Source organism: Heterocephalus glaber, unplaced genomic scaffold (genome assembly GCF_053883595.1).
Source record: "Heterocephalus glaber isolate CG9 unplaced genomic scaffold, H.glaber_assembly_v1.0 deba00001730, whole genome shotgun sequence".
In the NCBI taxonomy this organism is placed as follows: Eukaryota; Metazoa; Chordata; class Mammalia; order Rodentia; family Bathyergidae; genus Heterocephalus; species Heterocephalus glaber.
Genome location: NW_028258441.1, coordinates 214,423 through 240,805, shown reverse-complemented (window position 1 = coordinate 240,805; position 26,383 = coordinate 214,423). Strand labels below are relative to the sequence as shown.

Below are 26,383 nucleotides of genomic sequence, written 5' to 3'. Positions count from 1 at the left end.
GGCGATGTGCTGAGATGACTAGATATTCTTCTAGACACCCGTGCCAGGGGCACCAGGCAACCCTTCTCCCCAGGCTCCTGTGTTTCTGTTTTTGTTTTTTTTTCTGGTATCAGGGATCGAACTTGGGACCTTGCATTTGCGAAGCAGCCGCTGGAACCACTGAGCTAAATCCCCGGCCCGCTCCTGTGTTTCTGCCGGTGAGGCACCTCTCGGGCTTGCTCCTCACAACAGAACCTGTCTCCATCAAAATGCCCTGACTGCTGGCAGGACAAGCAGTCATCTTTTCCATGCCCACATGGGTCACAGAGGATGTAGCTCCACCTACCACAATCCACACAACCTTACCCTCGAGACGGATTTGTCAAAGTCGACAATGGACTTCTGATAACAAACCTATCTCTGTGGACGGATGGGTAGGAAGTCAGGCCTGAGACAATGACTTGCCACCCTGCTATGCTAATTTGATGGCCAATTCACAGGAGGTGGCAGCTGATGCCGTAATGATAACTTAGAGGGCAGTGGCAGCAGGAAAATTTTCTAAAAATGGCTTTTATTACAAGGCTTTCTTGAGTTTGGCTATCCCCAAGCATTATGTCATTAGGAAAAACTGAAGCCTCTCAACAGAGAAAAAGAAATCTGTTCCTGAAGCAGAGGCTTTCTGAAAGCTATTAGCTGTCTCCCTGAAATCATAACATTGAGGCTTTCACAGCAACAGCGTCAACACATTGTAAAGAAGCATGAGGAGACATTTGACTCTCTGCCTTCCCAATTACTCACTCCTCTAGTAGGGAGAAGTGGGGGAGGAAAGAAAAAAGGACTTTTTCAAATTCATTCACACTTAATAAAGCAAAGCACAACCTTGATATTTAACAATGACATCTCTCTAGTCACCAGCTAAACTGGAGACTATATATCAGTGCTCCTCCCAGGGGCAAAGGGCTTGATTATCTGAGTGCTGGAAGCCCAGTGACTTTGTCAGCCTTTTCACCTTTCAGTCCATCCATTGTCCTGGCATTGTTCTGCCTTTCCTGCATTCTCACAGGGGCTGCCTGGCCTAGCCCAAGGCAGATCAAAAAAGGTGGTGGAATGAGAGGTCTAAATTCTCTGCTCCACTCTGCCTGGAGTCTGCGTTTCCCTTGGGCCCTGGCCATTAATCTCTGCATCTCTAGTCTTTGTGGCAGCTACCACTAGGAGAGAGGAGCTGTTTTAGTTCTGGATTCTCTCTCATCAATACCTGAGACTCAGGTAATCAAGAGTCAACTACATGTGCTCTCTTCGGCAGCACATATACTAAGAGTCAACTACGTGCCAGACACAGTGGCACATGCCTGTAACGCAACTACTCGGGAGGCTGAGGCAGGGAGATTGCAAGGCCAGCCAAGACTTCATTTCAAAATAAAAAATCAAAAGGGCTGGGGATGCTGCTCAGTGTTAGAGCACTACTGGGTTTGATCCTCAGTACCAAAAAAAAGAAAAAAAGTCAATTACCCTAAGATAGCTGGTGAAGGTACATCAATGCTATTTTGTGAAATAATACTACAGAGTAAATGACCATAAAGTTGAGCCCCCAGGCTCCAACTCACATTCATGGTTCCGTTGATCTCTGCCACGGACTCATCATCTGTGGGGAACTGATAGATCTGAACCCCATTGCTGACAAGTTCACTGGTGATTTTGATTTTGAACTTTGTCAGCTCACTCTTAGAAATGGCATCTGATTTGGCAATGATGGGGATGATGTTCACCTAGGGAAAGGAGGAAAAAAGTGGTGTCGCTGTTAGTAACTGGCGCCTGATAGCAGCCTGTCTTGTCACTTTCTTATCACTGGGATAAAATACCTGACACCCACAATGTAAAGGACAGAAAGTTTATTTTGGCTCATGGTTTCAATCCATGGTCAGCTGGCTCCAAGACAGAAGCAGGATGACAGAGGGCATGGTGGAGAAGGTGCTCAACCTGTGGTGGCCAGGAAGCAGAGAGAGAAGGGAGGAGCCAGGGAGGGAGATATATCCTTCCAGATCACGCCTCGAACACCCAGGTCCCCTGACCAGACCCCACCTCCCAACAGCACATTCAACCATGAAAACACCAATGGACTAATCCACCGATGAGTACAGCACCCTGTGATCCAATCACCTTCCTAATACTGGAGGCTCTGGGGGACATTTAAATCTAAACCATAACATAGCATGTCCTAGGATTTCCACCAGCTGCTGGAGCGGGTAGCTCAGTCCATCGGTCTAGGACTGGCCACCTCTGCAGCCAAATAACATGCTAAGAAACAATAACGAGTACTTACTATGTTCTGGGCACTGAACTAAATACTTTATATGGATCAATACAATCTTGACAATAACCTTCCCAGGAGGTATCATTACTACTATTTTACCAATTGAGGTATTGAGAGGTTAAGTAACTTGTCCAAGGCCACAGAGCAGGTAAGTAGCATATCTGAGATTCAAATCCAAGTTTAGCTTTATTCCTAATTGCATGGTGTTAACCATGAGTCTCTACCCGCTCAGACCCAAGCTGATGAGCTATGTCGTATCTTGGTGCCAAGGTCACTGCTGAGGTGATTTGAAGCAGAGAGGTGAGACCTGGCAATCTGTGGCTGACAAGGGGAGAGGTGGCAGCTCCTTGCTAACAGTGAACTGTTCTCTCCACCCAGTGTAGCTGGGCTGGCCCCGGCCAGTGTGCTATGGACCCACATGGGAGATGGCAGGGAAGGGAGGTACAGGCTGCACCCAGGGAGGACACACACCTGGCTATCTTGCTGGCAGCAGCCACTTAGGGAAAAAGACTCTCTCTGTTCCTGATCCGAGACACACAAAAGATAACGTTATACTGTGGGTGCAGTAGCACATGTTATAATCCCAGAAATTGGCAGAAGGAGGTAGGAGGGTCCTGAGTTTGAGGCTAGCCTGGGCTACATAGTGAGATCCTATCTCAAAAACAGAGAGAGAAAAGGGGGAGGGGAGGGAGAGGGATAGGGAGAGAGAGAGAGAGAGACTGCTTGAGTCTCATTTACGGATAAAGAAAACAGGTGTGCTGCTACTTGGAAGGCTGAGGTAGGAGCAGGAAGTCTGTAAATTCAAGGTCAGCCTGGGCAATTTAGCAAGACCCTGTCTCAAAAGAAAATATTTTTAAAAGAGCTTCATAAGCCACGTAAGGTGGTGCTCACCTATAAACCCAATACTTGGAAAGCTGAGGCAGGAGGACTGCCATGACTTCAAGGCCAGCCTGGGCTACACAATGAGTTCAAGGCCAGGTTGAACCACATAGTGAGACCTTATCTCAAAAAAATTAAAAAAGGAGGGTAGGGGCTATGGATGTAACTCATTGCTCCCTCGATTCAATCCTCAGTATCCACCCCAAAAGAAAATTAGGTGTGAATGCCCAATTTCAGACAAGAGAAAGTGCTAACACCACCCCAAGGTTCACCCCACTGGGACCCTGATCCTTGAAACCCCTCTAAGAAGGGACAAGACTTTTACTGTCAGAGATAAAGAAAGTTGACATACTCATGGCTCTGTGAAGCAGAGCACCCCTACGCTCAGGTTCCCATGGAGAGCACAGTTGTTCCTGCTAGTAGACCCCAATGGGGTGCTGTGAGTGGTGCTCAGGCCCTGGGCTCTGAAACAGGGGTCTAGAAGCTCTAGACTTGGAAGAGAAGCCCTGTCCCTTCCTACTTTGGCTTAGGGGTACCTCTGGGGACTGACACCACACAGGGCTTCAGGACGGGGTCAGAGAAAGGTTGGGCCTTAGAGGTACTTCCTTTGAACTTTCGGGGTGGGGGCCGGGGCGAAGATTCAAAACCCTCTCCAAGGTGGAAGAAAGGGAACAGTCAATTCTCCTTGTCAAATTTTGCCAAGTCCCCATCTGCACACTACAAACATGTCAAAGCTACTTACTTAATGCAGCCCACCCAGCAGGCCACTAGCCACATGGCTCTCTGCTGTCCTATACAGACACATTCCAGGCATGGTGACATTTCAAGAGCAGTCTATTATTCATGAGCAGTGAGCTCAGTGCTGTGAAAAATGAAAAAAACATCGCCCCTATTCTTATTATAGCTAAAATTCAGTTTTTATAATGGATATGCTACCAAATTATACATAAATCCGATTTTTATAAAATAAATAAGTATCTTAGAATCAGAGAGAGCTGGCATCAAATTTCAGATCCATTATGAGTTGTCTGGCCTTGAGTAAGCTACTTGCCTCTATGGGTCTCCAGTTTCTCATATGAAAAATGGGAATGGGGCTGGGGATTTAGCTCAGTGGTGCCGCATGCCTGCCTTGCAAGCACAAGGTCCTGAGTTCAATCTCTAGTACCAAAAAAAAAAAAAAGAAAAGAAAAATGGGAATAATAGTAGTACCCACCACACTGGATTACAGGAAGGATAAAATAAAATAACACATATAAAGTACTCATCATAGTGCCTGGCACACATTCAATGTTACAGAAAAAAGGTGCTAGTAATTAGGCTTTTAAAAGAATCCCATGGTCAATTTGTACAGCAAATAATCCTTTAATGCAAAGAATCATTGTCTAATTTAAATATGGTATGGGATTTGCATGCTTTCAGTTTCTCTTAAAGTAGGATGTGCCAGATTCCCAAAGCCACTTTCTGAGGCATAGAGGAAATATAATATAGTACCACAGATCTGGGTTCAAATCTAGGGTCTACCTAGCTATCTATAGACAACGGGCATGTCACTGAACCTGTCAGTCTCAGCTTTCTCCTCTGTAAAATGGGGTCATAAGAGTGTTTACCTCCCAAGGCTGTGAGGATTTGATGCAATATTCTATGAGGTACTTAACTCAGTGGTGGCATCTAATGAGGGTTTCAGAGATCTGCTATTACAAAAATTAGCAGCAACTTTCCAATCAAGTTTGCAGATGTGATTTAAGAACAGGCCAGTTAATATTGGGACAGAAAAAAACACCTTTCATTGCCAACATCTGAGCCTCTGGAGCTCGTCAGCAATCTTGCTTACATCCTTCCTTATTTTTAAGAGGAATCAGGGCAGAAAGACACCTCAGGGCAAACCCATCCCCAGTAATGGGAAAACAGATGACAAAGCACATGACACAGGAACTTGGATCAATAACACTGTCTTTGTGGAGGGACAGGGAATGAGGGAGAGAATGAGGATGCCACAAAACCTCTCCTAGAATCCAACATCTATTGTGTATAAGACTACCAGCGAGTCCAGCTTGCCCGGCCTCCCACCACCATACCTTACTGTCCAGTTTCTTCATTGTCACTAGGTCCAGAGACTTCAGTGAATGCCCTGTGGGGGCGATGAAGTACAAGCAAGCGTGGATTCGGGAGTCATGGTAGGTGTGCAGCACCCTTCGGATCTTCAGCTCCTCCTGCAGGTAGGCCTCAAACTGTGCATCAATGAATTCCACGATGGGCTTGTAGCTAGACGGGACAGTGGGGAAATGGTTGGACTCCTTGGAAAACCTGGATTTTAACACAGTCCCTTTTATTTTTATTTACGTATTTTATTTTTTTATTATTATTTTTTTGGTACTGGGGATTGAACTCAGGATTGAACTCAGGCAGGCAGCAGTGCCACTGAGCTAAATCCCCAGCCCGACACAGTCCCTTTTAGAAATGTAAAGTGCCTTCCATAATCTGATTCTTCTTCATCCATTGGATTTCTCTATCTACCCTCAGTGGGCTTCCAATCCTATCAGCCAAGGCCACCTTCTTAGTCCCCACATGAGTCCCACTTATGCCCACCTATGTACCTTCACACTGGAATGAACGCCTGTTTCTCTCTGCTCAGTCCAATCCTCCTCATCCACATGTCAGGACTCAGTTTAATGCCAACCTCCTTCCTATAGCCTTCCTCACTTATTCCAGAAACCCCTTCTGTGACACAGGAGCATAAAGAAAAATATGAAATGAGGACTAATATTTTATCAAGTCAACTGGGACAGAGCCTGTGCAGGGCATTTCCTATTCTCCATGGGGCTCTAAGGCAATGTGGATCCTACCTGCAAGATCTGTGCTTAGGCTGATTTTCCTCCATGCTGGGTCCATGTGTGCTTCCTGCATCCTGCCCTCCATGTCTATGATGGAGGCTGGGTACATAGAACCTCTCCTTGACTCCCTGCTCAGGAATCTTGTCAGAACACTGTGGGGTTTTTGCTCAATCTTGCTAGGTTGAGTTAAGTACCCCACTCAGCTCTCTCAAGGGCCAGGTATTTTTCAGGTTCTCATTTCCTCCATGGATTTGACTTTTATTGTTTGTATGTTTTTGTGTGTGTGTGTGTGTGTGTGTGTGTGTGTGTATATATATATATATATATATATATATATATATGCATGTAATACTGGGGATTGAACCCATGGCCTCTGCACTGAGCTACCTCCCTAGGCCTTCTGTTATTTTTTATTTTGAAACAAGGTCTCTTGTTAAGTCCCAGCCTCCCATGTGCTAGGATTATAGGTGTGTACCACTGTGCCTGACCTGGTTGTGACTTTAAAATATAAGTATTCAGACAATATTTGGTAAAGGTACTCTCCCCGCCGCCATACCAACCACAGGCATACATGTGTGCCCCAGCTTGCTGAGTCTCCACGCTCAGCTTCCCTAGCTGGCTCCCAAGTCTCATGAAGACTTCTTTAGAAATGGTCAGCCCTCTGCTCCACAATGGCCTGGGCCTCTCTGGGAAGCTTCCATTTTCCCTGCCCTCCCCCCGCCAGGCCATCCCTGCTGCCCCTACAGTCTTTTTCTGCTCTAACTAGGTCAGCTCAGCTTCCATCCACCTCTGTTCTCATCTCCCCTGTCTGCCCACTGCCTCTCCATCTGAGGGGCTGCCTCCCTTCAGGCAAGAAGAGGTTTGTCCCCTGGGTCCAGAGCAGGGGACTCTTCATATATCACTGCCGGAGGGAAATATGATCAAAGAAGAAGCTGAGCCCAACCAAGCCACCCACCTGTAGTAGCCCCATCCTGAGCCCTTTTGAAAGAGCCCCCTAGTAGAGAAGGGGGAAACAGCATTTTAAAAAAAGAATCACAGAATCTTAGATTCTGAGAGCTGCACAGAGAAGAGATCCAGGTGCGGGAGGCCCAAAGAAAATCTAAAAATATAGTCCTTTCTTTGTTCTTTGGATTCCTCTGAACCAGCACTGTTCTGAAGAGTAATAGCATCAAAGGATCTCTTGGTAGCAAAGTCTTTAGAAGGTTCCTGAAGAATTTGGAGTGAGAGTCAGGGCAGCATCTCCTTGGCCTATCTAAGTTTTGGACAATGGGCTGGTTTGAATGATCTGATCTTGACACTGCTGCTTTTTTTTTTATCCATTATATAATGTTTTCCCTTTGCAAAAGGGAACAGAAGCAAGAAGACAGTAGGATTTTTAGCTCACCCCACCCCGAGTTTCCAGGATACCTCTGCTGATTTTACTGCTGCCACCTCTGGCTCTGGCTTTGAAGAGACACATGGATCAGACCAGCCAGAGCAGCCTATCAGCCAAACAAGATTGGGTTCAGGGGAATCAGAAATGGTGACTCATCCCTGTCTTCATCATCTCTGGATCCTCAGTGTCTGGCCTGCTGTCTGGAATATTGTAAGGGTTCTGCTCTGTACTCCCTCACCCTTGTCCCCGTGCCCCATCTTCCCATGGTGGCCATCTCTGTCCCACACTCTGCTGGGCTCACTGGACTCCAACCCACAAGCCACATAACCCTTGCTCCCACAGGCCACCTCCTCACCACCTGCTGCCTTACTGTGAGTGATACCTGACTGGCTTTCAACTGTGCACTGCTAGGCATGCCACACTCAAGTTCCACAAGGAGCAGGAGAGAGCAGCTTTCTTCTCGCCCTTCCTTCCCTGTTTACTATGATCACTTCCATCTCCAGCAGATTCTACCCTGCTCATCACCACACTAAATCTTGTCCCATTTAAGATCTGAGTTCTTAACCTGGGGTTCACAGACTTCCAAGGGCTCTATGGATAGAATTCAGAGGCTCCATGAACTTGAATAGAAAAAATGCATCTTTGTCCCTAATCTTGAACTGAACTTTAGCAGTTTCTTCAGTTATAAATGTAGGTAATGATCTATGGGAATGTTTGCAGCATCTGTGATTTCACAGCCAACAGAAATCAGTGATATTTTTGTTTCCTATTGCAATGGTTGCAAATTTCTCAATATTGCATCCATGCTCACTGTAACTTCCAAACACTGGTCATTATTAAGCCTACATATAGACACTGTTACTTCAGGAATTAATAGAGAAGCACATGAATTATTAAATCATGATTTTTAAACATTTTGGTAACTGTATTTTTAGTAAAATTGGTGTGTGTGTGTGTGTATGTGTGTGTGTGTGTGTGTGTGTGTGTGTGTGTGTTTGAAGCAGGGTCTTGCTATGTGGTTCAGGCTGGCCTTAAACTCACTACGTAGCCCAAGCTGGCCTCGAGCTCACAGCAATCCTCCTGCCTCAGCCTCCAGAGTTCTGGGAAGTAAAATTGGTATATGGGGGCATTTGAAACTATTATTTTGAAAATAAGCCTATAGGCCACACTAGACTGCTAAAAGGGTCAAAGCCACAAAGCAACCTCTGGTCTAGATAAATTTTTTTTGCAGTATTGGTAACTGAACCCAGGGCTTTCACATTGGGCTACATCTCTAGCCCTTTGGCTTTTTTTTGTTTGTTTGTTTTTTCTTTTTTTGGTACCAGGAATTGAACTTAGGGCCTCACGCTTACCAGGCAAGCACTGTGCCACTGAGCCACATCCCTGGCCCCAGCTTTTTTGTTTTGAGACAAAGTCTCACTACATTGGTAAGTTTCACAGGCTGGGTTCATACTTGCAATCCTCCTGCCTCAGCCTCCCACAGTGCTGGGATTACAGATGTTTGCTATCACACCTGGCTTAGATAACACTTCCTCATTTCTTCATGTTTAAATACTTCTTCATTACATGCATTATGAAGATACTACAATATGACAATAGGGTAAAAAATGACTGGGGTTCAGCTACTTTAGTGATCAGGGGAGGCCTCCCTGAGGATGTGATATTTGAACTATAAGCATGAGAATGAAAGGGCCAAAGAAGTTGAGGGTAGTGCATGCCTGTAATTCCAACACTCTTCGAGGCTGAGGCAGGAGGATTGTAAGTTCAAGCCCAGCCTGGAAAACTTAGCAACTTAGTGAGACCCTCTCTTAAAAATAAAATGGAAAAGGGGTTGGGGATGTAGCTTAGTGCAAAAGTCCTGGGCTTAATCCTCGGTACCAGAGATTATTTATGAGGAGACCATTTCAAGGAGATTGAATAATAAATGTAGTAATGATCCTGAGGCAGCTTGATAAGTTTGAACAACAGGAAGAAGGCCAGGGAGCTGGATTCAGTGAATAAGGAGGGATAATAAACTATAGGGCTGGGGATGTAGCTCAGCGGCACAGCACCTGCCTGGCAAGTGCAAGGTCCTGATTTTAATCCCTGGTACTCAAAGAAAAAAACTATTGTTAGGGCTGGGGATTTAGCTCAATGGTTCCACCGCCTGCCTCGCAAGCAGAAGGACCCGAGTTCGATCCCCGGTACAAAAAAAAAAAAAAAAAAGAAAGAAAAAAACTATTTTTAAGTTCACTGAATCTTTTTTTTTGGTATCGGGGATCAAACTCGGGAACTTGCACTTGCGAGGCAGGCGGCAGAACCACTGAGCTAAGTCCCTGGCCCCGAAAAACTGTTTTTAATAGCCAAAGAATAGAAACAGCCCAAATGTCCATCAACTGAGGACTAGATAAAGAAAATGTGCACTGTCCATACAAAGGTATATCCTTGGCCATAAAAAAGGCAATTCTGATACATGCTGCCACATGGATGAGCTCCAAAAGCATCACAATAAGTGCAAAAAGCTGGACACAAATAGTGTATGGTGCCTCTTCTATGAGGTACCTAGAATAGTCCGATTCACAGAGACAGACAGGAGATTAATGGTGGCCAGTGTCTGAGGTGGGAGGGGGATGGGGAGTTTTTATTTAATGAGCTTTCTTTCAGGGTGACAGGAACATTCTAGAACTAGATAGAGGTAGTACTCGTACAACAGTCAGTAGTGACTGCCACTGTATTACATGCCACTGGACTGCCCACTTTAAGTAGTTAATTTTGTTATGTGAATTTCACCTCAACAACAACAAAAACAAATAATAACAGATGAAGCAAGTAAGGTAGCAGGAGCTACATTATGTAGGGCCTTGTGGGTAGGGCATGTTAAAGGAGTTTTTCTATGTGAATGGGGTCTTCTGTTCCATAGGGCTCTCGACTTGGTTGGCTGCTGTTGGTTTATAAGAAGTCTATGGTTTTCTGAATCTTTATTTTGAAACTGGTCACCTTACTCAACTATTATTTGTCAGAACTGTCTTTGAGCTGATTACCATGGGTCTCCTCTATTTGTTATGGTTTAGATCTGGACTGTCCCTCAAAGGCCCATGTGCTAAAGGCGTGCTTACCAACCTGTGGCACTATTGAGAGGTGGCACAGCCTTTAGGAGGTGGGGCCCAGCACAAGGTAGTTAGGTCATTTGGGGGCCATACTAGGACCCTGCCTTCTTCCTTACTCCTTCCCTTTGCTTCCCAGCAGTTTCCCAGTGGCTCTGAGGTGAACATCTTTGCTGACCATGTGCTCCTCACCATGTTTCTGCCTTGCCACAGGCCTAGAAGTAGCAGAGCCAACAGATCACAGACCAAAACCTCTGAAACTGTGAACCAAATAAACATTTCCTCCTTTTAAGTTATCTTCTCCGTATTTCGTTACAATGACAGAAAGCTAACACAGTCTCGAAGAAAAATAATTTTACCTGTCAGTGAATATTTTCAATTGTCATGTTTCTTGATAATGTTGACCATCCCTTAAAACACTGTCAACTGACTTCACTATGTAACTCTTCTTTCTCATTTACCTCAGCTAAATTTTGGTCTGTCTCTAAGGTTTCATCCGGACCATCTTGTGGGATCCTTCTACCATTACGTTATCCTTCTACACATTATCCCTGGGTGGTCTCACTCACTCCTGGGGCCTCTGTTACTACTGTCTCCTATCACACTCCCTTGACACCTGGAAGTCATGTTGGTCTCTTTTCTCCCTTTGAGCCTGTCCCCTTTGCAAACAACCCCCAGAGGCTCCCCTGCTAGAAGCCCACAAGGCCTGTTCACGGACACTGTAGTAAAACACAACTATCTCAGGCACCAAAGCCAAGATAGCACAAGGTTGGGTCTGCTGGAACAATGCAGAAAGTGACAACACCTAATTTCCCCCCTTACCATGCTTCCAGCCATCCCTTTCTTCCCCTACATTCATCCCTATTCTGTTTTGTCTGCCTTAGACTCATCTTCCTACAGTCCTCCCTCCTCCTTCCAAACCATTCCTTCTGTACCCTCTGAAATTCCTGCACGATTGATAAACGAAATTGTCCTTGGGCCAGCAGCATCCATACCATCCAAGAGCTAGTTGAAAATGTAGAATCTTGGGTCCTGAACTCAGACCTACAGGATCAGAATCTGCATTTTATGAAGCGCCTCAGTGGCTGGAATGTACGTTAAAGCTTGAGAAGGGCTGGCCTATGTCATCTGCCTCTTCATAGAATGCACCTGCCTCTTCATGCTGCCAGAAACCTCATTCTCTCCTAAGGACACCATGCCACGGCAGCCACCTCCAACATAGGCTTCTCATTTTCCCACGACCTGTGCACCTTAAGGTTGGGAGCAGTAGGAATGTACATAGCTCTTCAGTGTCCCTCTTTGTTTGTTTTTTTTTTTTGGTACCAAGGATCGAACTCAGGACCCTGCGCTTGCAAGGCAGGCGGTGGAACCACTGAGCCAAACCCCTGGCCCTCCCTACCTTATTCTAAAAACCTTTCTGCATCAGAGACCTAGCCCATCTCCTGGCAGCACTGGGCTCACAATCTCTCTCCCCATTCTGGGTGGCCACAATAAAACTGAGGACAACCTGTCAAGGTCTGTTTCTTTCTTCCTTGATTCCATCAACCTCACACCCTTCATCCTCCTTCATTTTAGGCACCTTGCCACCTTATCATTAGTCAGACAACTCTACCCAAGAAATCCTACTCTCATACTCCCTGACCACTACTGCACATCTTTCCTGCTCTTGTATATCTTTAACCCTCCCAAATCGATCTTTCACCCCATAAACTCTTCGGAAACCTTACGCCTTCCACTATCTCACAGGATAGCTGCAATGTCCTTGTCTAATCTCCCTCTCTACTGAAGCTGAATCCCATGACCGATCACATTGTGGTTTAGAACTAAAATAGTCCCCCAAAGTCTCACATTTTGAAGCAGGGCCTGCTTGCAAGGGACAGATCAACTTAGAAGGGTGTATTCTTGTCCCTGGCTCCTTCTCTGCTTTTTTGTTGCCATGCCATGCTGTTATACAGTTTCTACCTTGGAGCCAGCTTACCATGGACAGAACCCACTAAAATTGTGAGCCAAAATAACTGGCTCCTCCTTGAAGTTGTGGATGTTGGATATTTTGTGCCAGAAACAGTAAAGTAACTAATACAAATCAGTTGAACCATTATTTTTTGTTTTTAGCAGTGGTGGTGATTGAGCCCAGGCCTTAAACATGCTAAGTAAGCACTCTACCACTCAGCCACATTCCCAGCCCTTTTTTTGAGACAGGGTCTAAGTTACCAGGCTGGCCTCATGTGATCTTCCTACTCAGTCTCCCAAGAATCTGGGATTGTAGGTACATGTCACTGTGCCCATCTCTCTTTTTCTTTCTTTAGAGGGGAAGGTCACTAGGGAATGAATAACCCCGTGCCTTGTGTTCTACCACTGAGCCTCATCTCCAGTCTTTTTTTTTTTATGCAGTCTCATGATGTTGCCCAAACTCCTGGGCTCAAGCCATCCTACTGTCTCGGGTGTCTGAGTAGCTGGGGTTACAGGGGAGCACTACCATGCTAGCTCTTATCAATGCCTTCATCTCCATTCCACTCCTGTCCTTCCACCCTGCTTGACTAGCATAATTGTTACCCTCAATACATTTCAGGATCTGCTTTCTTTGCTCTTATACCACTGCTACTGATGATGGTTAGAAATAATCACAAAATAATGAGTCTTGACATCATTTCAAATTTATGGCCTCCAATCATATATGGACCTCTAGAGCAACAGGACATTCCCTTTACTTGGACTTTATTGCCTCCCTTCCCATTGCCATCACTGACTATTCCAAACTCTCACCTGTTTCCCCAAGCTCCGAAATTATTCATGACGTCTTCTCTCCAATTTACCAACTTCTGCCTACTTTGCCAACAAACTTGAGGCCACCATGCTCACACTACCTCAACTTCCTGCCTTACCTCTGTTCTCTACAAACAAACCCACCATTCTCTGCCTCCTTCTAGTCTCTGAGGATGAAATGGTCTCATCCAGCTCATGGTTCATTGTCCCTGTGCATTTGATGTCATCCCTTTAGGCTCTTTGGGATCTTTGCTTTGTTACCAACTCACTTCCTACTGACTCTTTTGCTTCAACCTGTAAACTTACTTATGTCTTCCCTGATCACAAAACTAACTCTCCTTAACCCAATCCTCCCAAATCACCCATGTCCCAAGTACTTCCTATGTCTTTGCTTCCCTGAGCAGTTAAGTTTGTCTTCTGGACCTAGCATGGGGTCTGGTGTATAACAGGTGCCCAATACATGTTTAATAGGTGGACAGAGATTTCTTGAAAGAATAATTTACTCAGTTTTTCAAAATGTTTCCATTCTCTCCAACATATTATAGACTGTTTTCTACCCACACCAGCATCCTAGCTAATATATCTGATAAATATTTTTGGTATTGAGTGATAAAAACTTACCGGTATTATCTTAATTTTCACACCAATGTTTATTTCTTTTTTTTCAACAAATATGTACTGAATTCATCCTATATGCCAGTTGACTAACTTGTATTTATCCTGCAAGACTTCAAGACCTAGCGCAGCTTTTTCTGACTACCCGCTCTCCCCTATCAGCCACCTCTACCCTATTCTGCCAAACCAGGCTTGTTCAATTGCTGCCCTTCCCATTCCCACAGTCCTCCTCCACAGACCTCTGTTACCATACTTATCTCATATCCAGAATCTGTATACTTATTTGCCCCTTCCGCAAAGCCATGAACTCCTTAACTAAAGACTGTGCCTCATTTCTTAGTATCTCTGGCACCCCACATCGTACTAGGCACACAGTAGACATTTAGTAGTCGATAAACTGAACTAGATCCCCCACACCAACTTGGTTACTAAGTGTTGCTGATCCTTTTTTGAAAATATGTCTCCTCCTGTCTCTTCTGGAAACTTCTGCTCCTGTTTAAGCCTTCATCACCTCTCCTTATCCTTACTAATTGCCCCAACCTCCTTGTCTCCCTCTCTACACTACCTTATCTCTTTTTCCCAGCTCAGACAAGTGTTCTAAACCAGCAGTCTACATCCACTTTATCAGCTTCCTTTTCTAAAACTTCACTCTTTTTAATCTATTTTTAATTATGTAAGCAATACATGCATATATTCTCCCTGCCTCAGAGGTAATCACTGTTTTTTTAGTCTGTTGATTATCATTCCCCATCTTTTCTACGTATTATGATCTGTGTCATTCTGCAATTTCTTTTCTTCATGTAATAACACAATTTGGTGCTCTATCCAGATGAGCACATATCAATCTAACTCATTCTTTTAATCTGCCAAATATAATTCCATGGTATGGTTGTATCACAGTTCTTTCATTTCATTGTTAATTGATGGAAATTCATATTAAGGTTTTTATTCAATAACCAATTCTGCAATAAACATCTTTTCTGTATGCTTCTCACGAACATGTGCAATTGTTTCTCTAGGCTGTATATTTAAAAATGGAACTGTTGGGTCATGAATCATTCGCATTTAAAATTTTAAGAGGTGCTGCCAAATTTGCCCTCCTGAAACACTCTGTATCAATTTACACTCCCATCAACATGAATGAAATTACCTTGTGTTAGTGGATATTATGCCATCTTTTATTTTTGCAAATCTGATGGACAAAAAATATTTCACTGTTTCATTCTGCATTTCCCTTAATCACTGAAGAAATTGAATGATCATCGTTTCATATGCTGATTGGTCATTTGGATTTCTCTTTTGTCAATTATCTGTTTATTTCTCATTGAATAACAGAAGCCCTTTATACATTTTAGAAAAATCCTTTGTCTCTTATATAGATTGCAAGTATTTGTGCCCCATCTGTAGCTTATGTTTACTTTGTTTTTGACATCTTTCAATATATAGGAGTATTTTTTATTTTAATGAATTTAAATATGTCACCCTTTTCTTCTATAACTTGGATTTTGGTTCATGATTAGAAAAGCCTCCTCTACCCCCAAAGTTATAAAAATATTCTCCAACATTTCCTCCTTATATTTTTATAATTTGTTTTTAGTCCAACAGGAATCTATTTTTGGGAGTGGTATTTGTGTGAGAGGGTCTCATTTTACTTTTTTAATAAATGGATGGCCTATTTTCCCAGCATGATTTCTTAAATAGTTCGTTCTTTCCCTGCTGACTTGCATATACTCAATTTTCATGTAAACACGAACCTGACAGACTCACTTTTCTGTTCTAGTGCTCTTTTTGAGACTGATGCCTTTGCATCCTTGGCTTTCATTCATTCAGCAATCTAGACTCTCCCCACAATTCCCCTGGAATTATTATTCCTAAATCTATTAATGACTTTTATGTTTCCAAATCCAATGGATATTTTTCAGTTCTTATTTTCCTGGACACCACTTATCATTTCTTCCCATATACTAGATGGTACAGCTCTGTCTTGATTCTTCTATCAATAAAAACTATGACCATAATAATACCTTCTGTTGATTATGTACTTATTCGGTGCGAGGCATTGTTTAAGCATTTCATATGCCATATATATCAAGTATACTTCACCAGAGCCCTCTACAGTAAGGATTATTAATCATCATTGTCTCCACTTCTCAGGTAATTTGAAAACTGAGGCACAGAATGTTTAAGTATCCTCCCTAAGGTCCCTGGACTACTAAATGGCAAGATGAGATTTGAACCCAGGTCTATCTGAGACCAAAGCCTAAGTTCCTAGGCACTTCCTTCTCTAGACTGTTTTCCACAGTCTCACCTTTGGGTCCCATTGTTCCCAGCATTCTTTAAATGGTAGCTTTCCACAAGGTCCAGTCTGAGTTGCTGCTCTTCCCAGTTTCAGCACGTGCCCTGAATAAAGCAGGGCATTCTGATGCCCTGTCTCAGTGCAGCTGCACTGCTCTATGTGTGCTAAAGTAGCCCTGGTCACATGTAGAATCCACCGCTTTCTATTACACATCCCTGCCACCCAGCCTAATTTCAGGGAAGCTTCTCATTCCCACTTACTTGAGTTTGTTATTACTTTATATTTTATGAGTGAACCCTAACCCTAATCAGGAAAAAATAAGGACATTTGAAAAATACAATGGAAATAGATTAGCCTCTAAGGGCAGTATCTGTTTAGTTCTCCTAACCCGTAATTATCAAGGTGTTGCCCACTGTTAGATGTGTTGAATGTATGTGACTGAAAGAACTGTGCAAAATTTAATTGAGGAGTTCCTAAACAATCTGCAGCTGAGATTAAGCACTGGAATTGTGACTGAACTAGCCCTTTCCATGGGGCCTAATTTATTCTCAACCAGATAAGATTAGCACAATAAACAAGCCCATATAAAAACAGAGGTGTCCTTTCTTCTAGAATTTCAAATGGAAAACAATTCAGTTCATTATTAAGAAGCTACATGTATTTATTCATTGTAAAGATGGGAGTATGGCTGTTGTAGCTTTAAGGGAGAAATAGGAGAATTGGAGACACAGTTCATCTAAGACGCAAGAGACTCCTCAAGGGAGGAGCAGATCCTGCTCAAAATGATGAATGGTCCTTTCTAAGATGGGCACGTGTGGTACCCACATGACTTCGAGTTAAATGCAGACAGTGCCTGACCTGCACCCCACTCAATCCCAGCCCTCACCACATCCTCATCTCTCAGCTTCACTCCACCCCTCCCTCACACGTCCTCAAACTGCCAGTCTCTCCCATCTCGCCTACCTTTCTGCTAACTCCTGCTCAGTCCCTTTCAGGATATTAGCCTCCACTTGCTGACTTCACATACCAAGGTTTTTGTCTTCAGTCCAGTGTCCTTCTCCCTCTATGCTGATTCCTGGACAATCTTACCTGTGTCTACTGTTGGAACATATCTGTACCTTGATAACCCAAAGCTGTACTTCTCACCTGGACCCTCTTCAGACCTCCAATCTGTCTACTTAGCTGCCTACCACTGAAAGCCATTATGGCTCCTGATACTCCACAGACAGCTCAACTACAACATGTCCAAAACAGAGATTATTATCTTAAAATGTGGTTCTCTTAGGGGAGGCCACTACCATTTGTCCACTCTCTAGAGTCAGAAATTCAGGCCTCATTCTAGATTATTCTTTTGCCTTCACAACCGTACATCATTAAGTAAGATCTGTTGATTTTACCTACTCAATAGTTACCAAATATCTTTCCTCTTCCTAGCTCAGCAGCTACTTTACTCCTTGCCTCAATCTAAATGATTCAACAGTCTCCTCATTGGTCTTCTTGCTAGTGTATTTACATGCTACATCAAAGGACTTTATTTAAAGGACAATCAGACCACACCACTGTCTTTCTTAAAACCTTTCAATGGCTTCAGATCTGCATGCTCTATAAATTGCTCCAAGATCTGGCTCCCACTTACATCTTCAGGCTCATGTCCCCCAACTTCTTCCCTAGCTCATTCTAATCACTGGCCCAGAGGCAGATCCAAAGGGTCCTCCAAGAAAAATAATACAAACTTATGACTAAAAATTAGTTACAGGGCCTTGGAAGGGGTCTACACACGTGGCAGCCTTGAACATTAAGTTTCACTAGCTTCCCAGTAACTGCCTCTGAATAGCAAAAAACAAGCAACCTACAGTTCCTTAGAACAGCCAGATTCCACCACATCACTTTGCCCTTGTATGAGCAGTCACCTCTGCCTGGAATGCCCTTCTCTCCTGTGCCTCATCTGTCGGCAAATAGTTGTCCTTTAAGAGTCAGCTCAGGGAGCATGTGCTCTGTGAAGGCTTCCCTGACCTTCCCACATGGAATTGTTCTCACATGTGTGGTCTCATTGTAACCGTCCTTTACCTCCTCATACTCTGTCCTTCACAGAACATACCATTCTCTATGGAAATTATTTGCTTAAAACCAGTCTTGCACATGAGTGCCTCAAGGGCAGAGACTAAGGGCAGAGACTAGATTGTCAGAGCCCGGCAGCTCCTGGCACAAGACAGGAGCTCCAGAAGTGTTTGCTGAGTGGAATCAAGACCCCACCCATGTATACTACAAAGACACCCCTCTTTTGGCAAGGCAGATGAAGTGGAACAGTTGCTATAAACAGGGACTCTGGGCAGGGATGGTGCCTGTGAGGGACCTGCTGCCTGCCCGTGCCATTCTGAGGGGACACCCTGGTCCCCAGCATTTGTGCTTTCTCTGAGACCCCACAGAAAGCTTCTCCCTCTGACCCTCCAGCCTTCCCACTCCACTGCCTTCTTTACCTGTCTTCCTTGTTGATCTGGTCCCCAAAGCCCACCGTGCTAACAATTGTGAGCTTCAGCCCCACGTTGCTCTCTTGGAGGTCATAGGTATTGGACCGGAGCTGGACACCTGGCTGTGTGTGGGTGGCTGGCTCCCCCTCGAACTTGGTGTTGAACAGGGTGTCCATGAGGGTGGACTTGCCCAAACCTGTCTCTCCTGAAAAGCAAAAGAATAAATTAGGGTCCATTTATACAGTGACTGTGCAGCTACCACACGTCATGTTTCAGATGTGTACTTACTAACATGGGGAAATGTATGTAATAAAACACTAAGTGAAAAGCAGAGAGAAGTGCACAGATGATGTGATCTCACTTAAATGAAAAAGATCAAAAGGGAACACAATAACATATGCAGTCATCTCACAATAGCAGAACTGGAATAATTTTCATTTTATTCAAAAATCTCACCTTGAGTATGTATTGCTTTTATAGTCAGAAAAAAAATTATGTCACAGGCAATGATGGAGAGGTATAAAAAGACTAGAAGGACATAAAACACTCTTTAACAATGGTCATCACTGAGTAGTGGGACAACTATACATGGTTTTCAAGTCATTTCTGTATTTCCAAGTTTTCTAAGTATGTAGAACATGTATGGCTTTTTTAAAAAAAAGATGTAGAGTTTTTGTAATAAAACATAAAGGGCTATTTAAAATTTTAGAAAGAGACACTAATGCCTTGTCAAACAAAATATTCTCCCATCCCAGTGTCCTCCTCCCTGCCAGGTCCAAACAGCACTCAAAAGCCACCCTAGAGGCATCCCCCAGTGGGGCAACTGTGTGAGTAGGTGTCCTGGGTGTGTCTCCCAGGAGGGAAATTGGGTGGGCCCTAGGCTTCTCCTCCCAGCCTGACTGAACTTACAGTGAGACTATTTTTTAGTAATGGGGAGGCAACTTAACAGGCCACAAATTATTATTCTCCTTAAATTGCACACAAACCAGCCATTTGTTTGTTTAACTAACAGGTTGCAGGAAACTAATAAATTAAACTGTTGGATTTCAAAAGTCTTGAATTTCACGCTAGGGAGGGGAATGGGGGGTACGGGCTGTGGTGGACTGGTGAAGGTTTGGGGATGTTGCTCTGGGAGACCAGGGACTATCACGCCACTGCCTCGAGCTAAGGAGTCTTTAGGGAATGAAACATCACAAGAATTCATGGATTAGCGGGAAGTTGGTAACATGGCCGCTAGGCAGGAATCTGATATGAAGCCCCAAGCTGGGCTAGGCACTATAACCACTTACAATCTCCATGAATAGACCCTATTTGGCCTCCCCAGGTGATTCAGGAATACCAGGAATAAAAGTCATTAGTTAATGATCCTGGGCTGCCTTTTGAATGCATAAGACTACCCTATTATTTTGCTAGTATTATCCTTCTTTTACCCACCCACTTCGCCAATCCTGGGGAAGTGAGCTTTGACTTCTCTTCCCAGTCAGGGGTAGGTTTGCACCAGACAAATCCTGTCTGGTAAATCTCCCCTTGGAACCAACAGTACCTACTTGCAAGGTAGTCCAGGGCTTGGGTTAGAGCTGCATGACTGGAAACCAAAATTGCTGTACCTCCCCTCCACCGTCTGGGCGTGTCTAGCTTTACATCTTCAGAGCCTCTTTTATCCTGAATAATAAGCTATGAATGCAAGAGGTGCTTTTAAAACTATGATAAGAGCTTTCTACGTGAGGAGAAGGAAGAGACAGCGATACTCAGAGAAACATTCAATTCCACCTGGCTACTGGATCTCCCAGTCCTATTAGCCCTATTTCATAGCCAGGTCTAACATGGCCGATTACCGGGGTATGCAGAAATGGTTCCTCAGATCATATTTCCAGGCAGAGTCTGCTATACCTATTAGCAGAAAGATTCTCCCCCAAAATAAATAAATAAATAAATAAATAAATAAATAAATAAATAAATTTTAAAAGGCTCCTGGGTCTTTACAATGGGAGGTGGCAGACTTAGGCAAGCAGCTGAATATATTCCCACCCCACCCCACCCAAGGGAGGAGTACAAATGAGCCAGCACCTCTGAAGCAGGAACACGAGAGGCACTGAGGTTTAAACTCCTTGTCTGTATGTGCCTAATGAATCTCCCAGAGTCCCTATTCCACCCCTCTTTTCCCTAAGCTCCTTGCTCAATGCCCTGCAGCTCTGGAGAGGGGTGGCTCTGCCTGGCTCCCCAGCCTAAGAATCGTCTTGTACTCCATAGCACCCAGCACCAGCTCTGCATGGAAGGCCTCAGGAGCACAGTGCAGAGCAAGGGCCCCACCCTGTTTGCACAGCTGGAGAAATGGGGGCTGGGCAGGGCAGGGCAGGCAGCAGGGCGGGCCAGCAGGGAAAATGACCACCCAGGTGCTCATCAGCACAGAAGGACTGTGGAAATTAGATGGCAAATAATTAAGGTCTGGAAGAAAAGAACTTGTGAGTGTCTAGGGAATCACAACGCATGCAGTATTAGAAGAGGGCAGAAAATCAAGGCTGCTGAAGGTTCCCATCCCAGGTTACCATCAGTGTGGAGCCTGGGGACAGGGGGAGGCTCTCTCGAAATGGCTGGCCCACACCTAGCCCCAGCCTAGGAGGCTGACCCCTCCCATGGCTACCCTGGGCCCACCACACATGGCCGCACATGGTCAGCAGATCCCACGCCCCTGCAGGAAGGTGGAGACTTGGCAATTAGATTCCAGCAGGAAACCTGAGAGGTCCCTAGGGATTTATTTCCCTCCTCTTCTCCCCAGCCCTCCCAGAGCATCTCATAGTGGGCAGCAGGCTTTTTATTCCTTTATAAACTTTTTTTTTGAGATAGGATCTCACTCTATGTAGCCCAAGTTGGCCTCAAACTCACGATCCTTCTGCCTAAGCCTCCTGAGTGCTGGGTTACAGATGTGTGCCACTACACCCAGCTTCTTACCCCTTTTTAAATCATACTGCATCATCCAAGAGTATTTAATCTCAATTTGTTTTATGTAGATAGTATTCTAGAAATAATAGTGCTTAAAAATATACCTTTTCAAACTATATTCACTGGGACAGTCTGATATTGACCTCCTCACCCTGGCTTAAAAAACATTGTCTAGAGAAAAATTTAGCACTTTTACCTCATTACTACTAATATCTGCATCCTCTAGCACCTTATGCACTTGTGTCTTTGCAAGTTATGAAATGAAGGCTCTAAGCCAGGTTATCACTAAATTACTGTGTGACCAGAGCTGAGCCCTTTCCCCTCTCAGGTCTCAGTTTATTTTCCCATACAAAGAGAAGGCAGGAGTGACAACAATAGCTATTGTTTATGGTGAGTTTATACCAGGCATTACTGTAAAGAAAAACATATATTTTCTTTTTGTGGTGCTGGAGATAGAACCCAGGACCTCACACATGCAAGGCAAATGCTCTACTATGGAATTACACCACAGCCCCCATATATTTTCTTATTTATTCCTCACAACAAGCTAATGGCAGATCCTTTTTTTGCAGCACAGGGGATGGAACCTAGTGTTTCACACATGCTAAGCAAGTGCTCTATCACTGAACAATACTCCCAGCCCCTAGATACTACAATTTGTCCACAAACTAGAGATGGGTCCAAGGCCACATACTAGCTGTGTGAATTTATACAGTTCTTCTTCCTCTTTGCACCTTACTTTCCTCTTCTATACAATGTGGGGGGAATAACAGTCCAAGGTCACAAACTAGTAAGTTGAAGATCCAGCATTTGTATCGAGGCAGGCTGACGCTAGAACCCATGCTGTGTGTGTGTGTGTGTGTGTGTGTGTGTGTGTGTGTGTGTGTGTTACTGGGGATAGAATTCAGGGGTGCTCTACCACTGATCTTATGCTCCAATCCTTTATGTTTTCTATTTTGTTTGTTGTGTTGAAACAGGGTCTTGCTAAATTGTCTAGGCTGCCCTCAAACTTGTGATCCTCCTGCCTCAGCCGTCCACGTAGCTGGGATTATGGATGTGTATGACCACACCCATCTTGGAGCTCATGTTTTTAACCAATATGCAATAGCAAGGCCCATAGGCATGACATGTTTGCTTATTTAGTCATTCAACAAGTATGGAACAAGGCACAGTTACAGGAGCTGAGGGTACAGCAATGAACAAGATAGCCACATTCCCTGTTCTCATGGAGATAAAGACTCTTTCAGCTCTGAATGTTGGAATAAACTAAGAGAAATGTTTCTGAGTTCAACAGGGAGGTGTCCAAAAGGAAATGCTCCAGGAACTCCAGTTGGCCAAGGGAACCTAGGGACAGGCACAAGGTCCTGCCTGACTATGTGACCTTCCCCTTTCTCCTTCCTGATCTTGCAGAGGCCTGGCAGACTGTGCTGGACTGGAGCCAGATCATATAGCTTCCTGTATTTCTTCCCAAACTTGTGTGCAATGATGTCATGTTGGTAGTTTAAAATCAGCTATGGTGGGGGTAATGACACCACAAAAATCAGTGGATACTACAAACCATGGGAAGTTTCTCCCTGCGATGGCTCATTAGACATTGACCGCTGCTGGCAGCCTGCCTTAGGCAGGTGAGTGGCTAGCTGCACTTCCCAGAGACAAAGGGCTGGAACAATTGGTCCCTGACCTTGACAGAATGCTTGTTGCCCTTTTTCCTCCTGCAATGAGCCTCAATCCTGCTTGTGTGTGTCTTTTTCCAAGTTCAACAGAGCCCAATTGAGCCTGGAATCCTGAGCAGCTTCAAAATAAATATTATCATTATGACCCTTTGTGTTCCTCCCAGCCAGTTGCTGTCGCTGGCACATTTGGATAATTCTCTTTGGGGCTCTCACCCAGCAAATCAAAGCAACAGGCCCCAGAACATTTGTTCTACTGGCTCTTGTGGCTCCTGTGAGGCCTCCTATACTTTATCTATAATCATGGATCCTCAAAATTTCCAAAGCGAAGGGACTAGAGTATGATTTCTGATTAGGGAGAGGGCAACTTCATCCCACTCAGTAATTACTATCAACTGGAGGAAATTTCTCAGAGAGGAGTCATAATATGCTGATGTCCATGTGCCTAGATAAAAATAATTTCAATGATAGGCACCATCCACTGGGACCTTTACATACAAATTAGACTCTACATTTATAAAATTCTCTGCTTCTCTTTCAATCCCAACATCACATATGCACACATGTATGTAGGATACTTACTCTGATGGGCATGGGCCTATAATCAGCAGCCTTTCAGCAAGATAAGCAGTAATGTAAAAAAATAACCTACTTGTCAGTTAATAATTGAAGCTAGCACTACTATCATTTTACACTGAAAATGCCTATCGGAAAAGAAAAAATATTTTGGGGGAACACATTCTATGACCAAACAGAGTCATTATAAACAGCCATTAAGAAAGTAAATCTGACAGTCATACCCAGCCAAAAGGCATGAAAACACAGTCCCTGAAAGTCCTGCAAGAGAAAAGATCACCTTCTGCAGTCAAGCTAGGGATTCTTCTCCAAGTCAGTGACAGAATCCAGCACTGTAGCCAAGCTGAGACTACAGCCTCAGAGCCACCCTCAGCTGCCTGTGACCTTGGTCCAAATTACAGGTTCTCTGAGCAATGACAGGGTTATGAGCACAGCAAGATGCATGAGTTGAATGAAATGAGCCCAATACCAGCTGATATATCCAGTGGCTGCACTGGCAAGTCTAAGAGGCAAGCCACTGGGGTGGCCATGTGTGGCTCCTTGGGCGTGGGAGGGTCTCTCTCCTCCCCTCCCCTCTTGCAAGGACTGTCCCAGGCACTTGAGTGATTCCATCCCAGTGGCAGGTGCACGCCAAAGCAGTTGCAGCTGTACAATGTCTGGGTGGGAAGTAGAGGGCAGGAGGTTACTTTTTCTCTCCCTCACTTTGCCTTGAGCTTGGCAGCTTCTTCCTCTAGGTCCCAGGGGAGCTGTGATCCACATGTCAAATGTCCTCCCACTTCCACCCTCAGAGAGCCATTCTAACTCTCATGGCCTGCCTCCACCCAAAGCTTTACTAGTCCACCCCACTGGTCAAAAGGTTGTGTAGAGTGGGTTTGTCACACCACTTCTTATCTCCTCTATTTCAGCACAGGTCATATGGAACTCTGGGAGGAATGCCAAGGAAATCCAAGATATCTATGGTGAAATATTTTGGTAATCAAATATTATGTGAAATAAGTTGGCCATCAGCCAGAGATTAGATCTTGTTAGTTAAATAGAGATTTGGCAGTACTAAAATTGGATATGATGGCATTTGCTCTTGATGTTGAGCACTCAGACCTCTATTTATTTCATATTCCTCTCCTAAAGCACCTAAACATAACCATGAGTTAGACTTTCAGCATTTAAAGAGTTAAGAGTCCCTATCTAGACTCTAAAGCCCCTAATGTGTAATACTGTGAAGCACATATTTTCATCTCACAGGTTCCAAGGTTGATATGTGGGAATGAGTCATTTACATAGTGAGTGAGCCCAGCTGAGTGCCTGGCATCCATATTTAGAAGTGGCTTTGTTGTTTTCCATTTGTCCTTAGTGTGCGGTGATTCTCTTATAGAAAATGACCCAGAAAAGAGGGTTAGGGATAGAGAGGAGAAAATAAGGAACTCAAGGAAATGACCTTTGTGAGAAAACAGAATTTTTGAATATATTAAAGGGTACAATATCCAATTCAGTGGTGATTCAGACCTACAACTTGAGTGAGTTCCCTTGTATGCTATACAAAAATAAGAAAAGGCAAGTAGCAAAAGTGTTTTGAGTGCTCCAGCCAGTGTGAAAACTGACTTTATTATGGTATTTATATAAGCATTAAGGTTCAGAAGGAGGTTGCTGAAAATATGCAGGTATGCTTTCCTACACTGTGGGGTGAAAATTATATGCTATTATTGTGTTTGTAAATTTGGGATTTTTAAGGTCTAAGGCGAAATGCTTAAAGAATGTCAAGGAACTGTCATCCTGCACGTTGGGCTGGTGTTCAACAGTTTCCAAAAGCTTTTCTGTTCTCAAGAGATGCAGAGCCATAATGAGGACCCTGACTCAGCTGAACCCTTGCCCCTCCCACTGCAGTCAGGGTCCTCATTATGGCCCTGCTATTCTTCCTGCATTGCCTTGGGTAAATCCATTGTCCTCCTGAAGGCTCTCGGTTCCTATCTATTCTGTGAGGACATGGACACTACTTGCTGTCCTCACTTTGCAGAGTAAGGACCAAAAGGCTCCTCTAAGAAACAGTTGGCAAAGTAGAATGAGTGGCTCCTGGGGGGTTAACTCAGTCATTCATTTAACATTCTTGAACTCTTTTTGTGCCATTATGAGCAAATAGGTGGTACAAAGATGTGGTTCTCACAGTGGAGATTAAAGGCCTAGGTAGAGATATAGGTAAAGAGGAATAAAAGATCCTTGCATACAGCTGTGTGATCCCCACACTTGAGCTCAAACGATAACCAAGCATAGTGAAGGTCCAAAGGGAACCAGCAGATCCAGCCCCTGTCCCTAGTGGACAGGCATCTTTCTTTCCTCAGCCATCATCTCTCTCCCTTTTCTGTCCTGGCTCCTGTCTTCTGCAGTCAAAATGAACCTGACAGCAGTAATTGAGCCAGCCAATCCCCCGACAAGATTTCCACAGGGTCTCACACCACTCCATTTCCCCCAGCGTATGGCCCTAGAGTCTGGTCTGACCAGGGAAACAAGTAATTACAACTGGCTGCTTATAAAAATACACAGAAGGATAAAAGAAGAAGGGGGAGGAGGAGAGCCAGGCATGGTGGCACATGCTGTAATCTCAG

General features: G+C 44.3%; 1 protein-coding gene across 4 annotated transcripts in view; it reads right to left on the bottom strand.

Moving 5' to 3' along the window:
- The window catches only part of Septin6 (septin 6), a 67,006-nt gene that overhangs the window by 25,098 nt on the left and 15,525 nt on the right, over positions 1-26,383 (bottom strand). For all 4 annotated transcript variants that reach the window (XM_004872164.4, XM_004872163.4, XM_004872166.4 and 1 more), the window contains exons 3-5: positions 18,610-18,805; positions 5,245-5,431; positions 1,584-1,745 (exon numbers count right to left, since the gene is read on the bottom strand). In XM_004872164.4, coding sequence (XP_004872221.1) covers positions 1,584-1,745; positions 5,245-5,431; positions 18,610-18,805 — 545 coding nt within the window. The remainder of the gene's footprint in view (positions 1-1,583; positions 1,746-5,244; positions 5,432-18,609; positions 18,806-26,383) is intronic.